The sequence below is a fragment of the Mandrillus leucophaeus genome, unplaced genomic scaffold (assembly GCF_000951045.1).
Source record: "Mandrillus leucophaeus isolate KB7577 unplaced genomic scaffold, Mleu.le_1.0 Scaffold1265, whole genome shotgun sequence".
Taxonomy (NCBI): Eukaryota; Metazoa; Chordata; class Mammalia; order Primates; family Cercopithecidae; genus Mandrillus; species Mandrillus leucophaeus.
This window is the reverse complement of record NW_012101043.1, coordinates 332,948-341,428: the sequence shown is the minus strand read 5'-3', so window position 1 is coordinate 341,428 and position 8,481 is coordinate 332,948. Positions and strand designations below refer to the sequence as shown.

Here is an 8,481-nt window from a genome sequence, read left to right as displayed (position 1 = left end):
GGACTTGAACTCCTGACCTGAAGTCATCTGCCTACTTCAGCCTCCCAAAGTGCTGGGATTACAGGCATGAGTCACAGCACCCGGCCCATAGAGACAATTTTTAATAGTAAAATGAAGCTATACAATAGGTAATCCACTTAGATTTGTATGACTGACATAAACCTAGATGTAAAATGGGGCTTTCATTAATATCTTGAGACTCTAGTACCACAAACATAGTAATTAAACTTCGTCATTTAGTCATGGTTTTGAAGGCAGTGATACATTTAGTTCCACACTTGGCTTTATTTCCTACTTGCCTCTAAATGAGAAATTATATTCTTCCCTTGAGCTCTTTTTAAGTATATTTCCCTGAATGGACCAAGTATGCTGGTTTTGTAAAGCTTCTGATAATTTAGGCTTAGATAATTCCCTTCAGGGTTGTTGTAATCAGAGATAATTATTAGTGGAAAGGAGCATGAAGCAACTTCATGCAAGATATGCTAATGATACATTGCAAAATTATTCTTTAAGAGATAAGTACTTAGCTTTATGAGAAATTATCCCATATCAAATCCCTGTCCTTTACCCTCTGGTTTTAAAAATTGAATGTTTCAAAATGAAATGTATAAATTTAAAGGCTTAAATATATGTGGTTGACATTATTCAAATCAGTTTACAATAATAATTCTTTTACTATGTAGACTTACATGCAAAATGCTTTTTAGTCTTCCACCTAAATTGAGCCATATAATGATTTTCTGGAATAGGTATTAGTCATTACTGTAATTATTATATGCTTAATAAATTTTAAGTAAATTTCCAATAATCATCTGATCATTAAATGCTGGAACAAGAATTTAAATCAGATGATTCACCTTCAAATGCAGTGTATGTTCTATTGGCCTAAGCTGTCTTCCAATTTCAATTACATAGTTAATTGCGTTTAGGAAAACCATGGTTTTAGGATTTTTCTTACTCAAAGCAGTAAAACCAAGTAAGTTAACAGAAAAATAATAAAATAAATAAGAAAGTGAGAGATGATTAAGATAGGAAAAGAAAAGAGTTCTATTTTGTTGATTAGAGAATTATAAATGAGCAATATATACATCTGATAAATACAAGATATCTACTGTTCTAGCCCATTTATAAGTCAAAATTTGAGAAATTTTAAAACAAAAACTATTTCTGCAGAACAAAAAGTAAAACTTTAAAATAATAAAATTTTATGAGAAAAAATAGTTTTACATTTAAGTTAAAATATTTGTCTTTATTTGTAATCCACAGAAAAAGCTGAACTCCAAAAGATCCACAGAAAACAGGTATGGATTTTAGTGATTCCAGCTGAGAAGACTTTATAATTTTTGGATCTAAAGCATCTCTTAAAGTTTCTGAGTCTAGGAGAAGGTGGAACGGATCACTTTGCTCTGATGCCAGAACAGAGTCTGAGGCAAGTTGTTCAGTGCTGATTAAACTACCATGTAAAGTACAGACCCTCCCAGAGGTGATAACCATGGCCAAATATAACAACCCTCCAAATTATTCCTGCCCTTGTAAAAAAGTGGTGTAAAATATTTCTAAATATATAATTCTCATTTTAAAATCTCTCTAAGTTTTGACTTCTAAATGGGCCAGAGCACTTAGATAATACAATTAAAAAAATAAAGGGTTTCTTTTTGCAGTTAACTGTATTCACTTTCACTTCCCTTCGAGTCCTCTAAGATTATTTAACCCTTAACTTTATTTGAAAATTTACTTATTACTCAAGTTCATAATTCTCTAATAAAAAATGGAACTCTTTTCCAATTTTCTCTTTAAATAATCTGTCTATAACAAACACTGGTGTCTCCTGTAACCTCTCAGCACCAATTTATATAGCATAGCATGCAGTTTTTATTTATTTTATTTTATTTTATTATTTTACTTTAAGTTATGGGATACATGTGTGAAACATGCAGGTTTGTTACATAGGAATACATGTGCCATGGTGGTTTGCTGCACCTATCAACCCATCATCTAGGTTTTAAGCCCCACATGCATTAGGTGTTTGTCCTAATGCTCTCCCTCCCCTTGCCCCTCACCCCGCAACAGGCCCCAGTGTGTGATGTTCCCCTCCCTGTGTCCATGTGTTCTCATTGTTCAGCTCCCACTTGTGAGTGAGAACATGCAGTGTTTGGTTTTCTGTTCCTGTTAGTTTGCTGAGGATGATGGTTTCCAGCTTCATCCATGTCCCTGCAAAGGACATGAACTCATTTTTTTTATGGCTGCATAGTATTCCATGGTGTGTATGGGCCACATTTTCTTTATCCAGTCTATCATTGATGGGCATTTGGGGCATGCAGTTTCACAGATTGTACTTCCTTTTATACTTCCAAGGTATTTGCCATCCATTTTTTTTTTTTTTTTCCTGAATCCTTTTAAATAAGGGTCTCTATGTGATCAGAACCAATGAATATTCTCGGGAGGTTGTGGAAGTAGAAAAAAGTCAGAGGTCCAAGTGTTAAACCCTCAAGGTATAAGACTTTTTCATCATGCCCTTCCATCTGTCTCAGGGACATGCCTTGTTACGTGGGCTAATAATCATAAACAATGCTTAGAGACTGGAGAATCAATGTTGGTTTCGACGGACTTTGAGTGCAGGGTGGGACTGAATTTTAAGTCATTAAATGCCAGAGTACTGTCAGAGCAAACTTTATCATGAATCTCTGCTGCCTACGATGACAGAAAACTCAAGGAACTCACCAGTTTTTATGTATCAAAACTTTCCCCTGAATGTCTCCTGTGGACTTCCACATTGCAGTTTTGCTCTAGAGACTTTGATTCTGGCCAGGTGCGGTGGCTCACGCCTGTAATTCCAGCACTTTGGGAGGCTGAGGCGGGTGGATCACCTGAGGTCAGGAGTTCGAAACCAGTCTGGCCAACATGATGAAACCCTGTCTCTACTAAAAATACAAAATTAGCCAGGCATGGTGGCAGGCACCTGTAATCCTAGCTACCGGGGGGCTGAGTCGGGAGTATCACTTGAACCTGGGAGGCAAAGGTTGTGGTGAAGCAAGATCTCACCACTGCACTTCAGCCTGCGCAACAGAGTGAGACTCCATTTCAAAAAAAAAAAAAAAGCCTATGATTCTTACATACTTTTTTTTCTAATGTGGTGAGAAACTTAACATGAGATCTATCCTCTTAACACATTTTGAAGTGTACAATACTGTATTGTTAATATTTATGTGATGTGTTGTACAGCACAGCTCTGGAACTCAATCATCTTTCATGGATAAAACTTCATACCTATTTAATACCCATTTTTCCTTCCCTCAGCCTCTGACGAGCACTATTTACTCTGTTTCTATGAGTTGGACTATTTTATATACTTCATATAAGTAGTATCTTGCAGTTATTTATCCTTCTGTGACTGGCTTATTTCACTCAGCATAGTTTCATCAAGGTTCACTCATGTTGTCATATGTGACAGGATTCCATTTGTTATTATGATTGAATTATTTCAATTGCATGTACATGCCACTTTCATCAGTCATAGACATTTCAATTGTTTCTATTTCTTGACTTTTGTTAATAGTGCTGCAATAAACATAAAAGTGCAAAAGTGCAAATATCTCCTTACAATCCTGATTTTAATTCTTTTGGATGTATACCCAGAAGCAGGACTGCTAGATTATATGATAGTTCTATTTTTAGTTTTTAGGAAATGCTACACTGTTTTCCACAGTGGCTGCACCATTTTACATTTCTATCAACAGTGTACAATTGTTCCAACTTCTCCACATTTTCAGCAATACTTATCTTTCTATTCCTTTGAGAATAGCCATCCTAACAGATGTGAGATAATATCTCAGTATCGCTTTGATTTGCATTTCCCTGATAATTAGTGATGTTGAGCACCTTTTCTTATACCTGTTAGCCAATTGTATATCTTCTTTGGAAAAACATTTGTTCAAGTCCTTTGCTCATTTTCTAATTTTCATTTTTGCTATGGATTTGAAGAAGCTCCTTGCACATTTTGGATTTTAACCCCTTGTTAGATGTATGCAAATATTTTCTTCCATTCCATAAGTGAACTTTTTTGTTGTTGTTAACTGTTTTCTTTGCTGTGCAGAAGATGTCCAATTTGTCTATTTTTGCTTTTGTTGCCTTTGTTTCTGGTACCGTATCCAAGAAGTAACTGGCAAGACCAAACAGATCACTTTGCTCTGGTGCCTGAGCAGAGGCTAAGGCAAGCTGTTTAGTGCTGATTAAACTACTATGTAAAGTACAAACCCTCCCTGAGGTGATAACCAAGGCCAGATACAACAGCCCTCCAAATTATCCCCACCCTTTTAAAATTGTATAAAATACTAAATATATAATTCTCATTATATATGATAAAAGTCATGAAGCTTTTTCCTTTTGTTTTTTTTTCTAGCAGTTTTACAGTTTCAGGTTGTAATTCAAGTCTTTAATCCCATTTGAATTGATTTTTGTACATAGCATAAGGGTCCAATTTCTTTTTTTATGTGAATATGAAATTTTTCCAACACATATGTTGAAAAGACATTTTTATTTCCTTATGATCAGTTCTGCTGATTGGGCCACACTATTTCTTTTATAAAAAATAAACATTATAGAATTAGTAAGCATTTTTATTTTCTTTTTATTATTATGATTATATTTTAGTTCTGGGACACATATGCAGAACGTGCAGGTTTGTTACATAGGTATACACATGCCATGGTGATTTGTTGCACCCATCAACCTGTCATCTACATTAGGTATTTCGCCTAATACTATCCTTCCCCTAGCCCACCCCCACCCCCCAAGAGGCTTCAGTGTGTGATATTCCCCTCCCTCTGTCCATGTGTTCTCATTGTTCAACTCTCACTTATGAGTGAGAACATGTGGTATTTGGTTTTCTGTCCTTATGATAGTTTGCTGAGAATGATGGTTTCCAGCTTCATCCATATCCCTGCAAAGGACGTAAATGCATCATTTTTTATGGCTGCCTAGTATTCCATGGTGTATATGTGCCAAATTTTCCTAATCCAGTCTATCATTGATAGGCACTTGGGTTGGTTGCAAAGGGCTAATATCCAGAATCTACAAGGAAATTAAACAAATTTACAAGAAAAAAACACAAATGACCCCATCAAAAAGTGAGCAAAGGATATGAATAGACATTTCTCAAAAGAAGACATTTATGCAGCCAGCAAACATATGAAAAAAGTTCATCATTGCCGGTCATTGGAGAAATGCAAATCAAAACCACAATGAGATACCATCTCATGCCAATTAGAATGGCATTCATTAAAAAGTCAGGAAACAACAGATGCTGGAGACAATGTGAAGAAATAGGAATGCCTTTACACTGTTGGTGGGAGTGTAAGTTAGTTCAACCATTGTGGAAGACAGTGTGGCAATTCTTCAAAGGTCTAGAACCAGAAATACCATTTGACCCAGCAATCCCATTACTGGGTATATACCCAAAGGATTATAAATCATACTACTATAAAGACACATGCACACATATATTTATTACGGCACTATTCACAATGGACCATACAATTTCTTTGGTCACAAGGTTATCACATATTTGGCATTCTTGGTAAGATGATTCTGGAACAGGGAAACAGAATAAATAATGTTGATGGATAGAGAGAAGATTGACTAAAAAAATGAGGAGCAGAATGCCATGATAGTCATATTGATATGGATTTGACTATTTAAATACTTTCAAACCAAATGACCATAGAATGAAACTTTGTTTTTTAGTTTTCTCATATAAAATGTTTTCTCATATAAAAATGGGTATGATAATACCTGCCTCACAGAATTTTTAATGATTAGAAATTAATGTAAATTGATCATGTTAATATGTAAATATTTCATAGATGTTGGTTGTTTTCTCTTAAAGATAAAATAATTTCCTCTCCTTATCCCAACTTCAGGCAAATATTCCTCAGTGCATGTGTTATAGTGCAGTCTCTAAAATTATGTTCCTGCCTTTACTACTAAATTTGACTTGAATATAATGAAACTATATGGAAAAGTAAAGTAATCCAGACTTTCAAGAAGAGAATGTAAAGGACTCTCAGTTTTTCTGTGTGAGGACCAAGAACAGAGGAAACCACAAATGTAGAATCAAAATCTTCTCTTGTAGATCATGGAAGTTAGATTATTCAAGTTGTATTTATGCTGGAATGAAGTATGGCATGGATAGCCCCACTGGCTTGTAGAGAGGTCTAAGAGCACCCCACTATTTTCTTTTTCCTTGTTTGTTTCACTGTTGTAAATTAGTCTGAAATAACTATGCCTATGGAAAAAAGTCTACCTCCTTTTGTTCTCCATTAAACTTAGTACATAAAATATGATAATTTGTACCATATATATTAGAAGTCAGCCATATTTTCAACTTTTTTGTGACATCATTAGTTTTCAAATAAGGTATCCTAATTTTTGTTTTACAAAATATTAATGAACACATCGTATAACTTTTTTTGTTCCTTCCATTTAAATGATTAAGGGTACAACTAAATCAGATTTTTAAATACCAAATTGATGAGGTTAGAAATAAAATCTTACTTTGTGAAAGACTCTATAGAAAAAGCCAGGATAATTCATTGACCTAAAGGCTGTCAAAAATCTGCAGTTGAGTTGGATGAAGTTGTTGAACTGTATTTCCAGCAATATATGGGGTTTTTCCCCTAAGTTTTCATCCAAAAACCTTACTTTCATTTTTTAAGTCTTATTGAGTAACTTTGAGAGCCAGAGCCTCCCAAAACTGCCGAGTCACCCAGTATCTGCAATAGTTAGCAGTTGCCTCAGCTGAATATGTCTTCAAAAGATAATGTTGATTGTGTGTGGCTGGTGAGATTCTAGGACCAAGCAAGAGGTGTTCCCCCCTCCTCCACATACTTAACGTTTCTGTATTTCTATTTGAATTCAACTAGACAGTTCCATCTGAATTATTTCTCTCATTCTCTCTCTCTCTCTCTGACACATTTTATCTTGCCAGGTTCTAAACCTTTTGAAAAAATGGAGCAATTTCCAAAGGAAACCGTGAGTACATATTTCTCTTCCATGCAATTAGTCACTGATATTATTAGGAAAGGTGTCTCCTTTAAACTTTCTATACTATCTTTCCCAAGAACATTAATCATTACTTTTGCTTTTAACAAGTAGATAATTTTAATTTTAACTATTTTTTGTGAACAATAACCTTGAGCTTATGTCTGTGCAACACCAAGACCCAGTAATGACTTAAGTCTGTTCCCATAGAGAATAAGTAGGGAACTTGAAGCAAAATAACACCCGGTAACAACATGAGTCTCCATGGAATGATCTAATTCTATAGCCATGCCAGTAATGGCAATTCACAGAGTAGCAATTAGGAAGAATAACAGGAGATTAAAATTTAAACTCTATATTAAACATTTTGGCTGAGGTAAGCTAGGGAAAATGGTATCCATATCTGGATGAATGAACGTGAACCCTATGGTGATTTTGCTGGATATTGTCACAAACAGATTGGCTCCCTCTCTGGGAAAAGGATACTTATATATTATTTTAGAATAAAAGGTTGTATATTTCAAAAATCAATTGCAGACATGCTAATAATTTGAAATTTGTGATAATTGGGTAGAAGATGGCTGAACTTTTGATTTATAGTGTTTGTGAGTAAAGCAAGTAAAGAGTAAACAATATATGAGCTTTATTTTTAAGTATGAAGAAAAAATTTTCAAACTATTGCATATATCATTAACTAAATTAATTGCAAATCATTCTTAATTATTCACTAAATTAAGTTAAAAATAATAAGCACTTCTCAATGCCTTTTTAGCCCTTGAAAGCAATAACATTGTATTTCTTTTTATCTATCTGAAATTCTGTGATTTTGCTAACTTAAACTTGCTCCATGATCAGTTCAATTTAATTCTATCTCTAGAACTTAAATGCTAGCACAAATTTATGTAAAAAATGGGGAGAGTCTTCTGGATAATCAAGAATTTTTAACCTAAACAGTAGCTGTATCTGGTTAAAAGTTATGTAAATATACTACAGCACTTCTAACACTGGTCCCTACAGACTTCAGGATATCTGAATACAGGTCCAACATGAGTAAATGCCTTGGCACATATAAGCGGGGCAACACGTTAAATATTTGAGAACTAGCAATTAACCGAATATTTTTAACTTGCAGGTTGTGGAGAGCAGTGGGCCAAAGGTTTTGGAAACAGCAGAAGAGATCCAGGAGAGGCGTCAGGAAGTGTTGACTCGGTATCAAAGGTTCAAGGAGCGGGTCGCTGAAAGGGGTCAGAAGCTTGAGGATTCCTATCACTTACAAGTTTTCAAGCGAGATGCTGATGATCTGGGGAAGTGGATCATGGAGAAAGTCAATATTTTAAATGATGAGAGCTATGGAGACCCAACTAATATACAGGTCACTCACTTCTCTTGATTACCCCAGAGCAGACCCTAAGATCTCTAGAGAAGGAAATAGGTTTTTCTTTA

General features: G+C 34.9%; 1 protein-coding gene across 1 annotated transcript in view; it reads left to right on the top strand.

Annotated features, from left to right (window-relative positions):
- Nucleotides 1-6,800: 6,800 nt before the first annotated feature.
- SPTA1 (spectrin, alpha, erythrocytic 1) overlaps nucleotides 6,801-8,481 on the top strand; it is a 75,941-nt gene continuing 74,260 nt past the window's right edge. Inside the window, exons 1-2 of the mRNA XM_011972058.1 lie at nucleotides 6,801-7,029; nucleotides 8,171-8,410. Coding sequence (XP_011827448.1) covers nucleotides 7,006-7,029; nucleotides 8,171-8,410 — 264 coding nt within the window. The 5' untranslated portion in view covers nucleotides 6,801-7,005. The remainder of the gene's footprint in view (nucleotides 7,030-8,170; nucleotides 8,411-8,481) is intronic.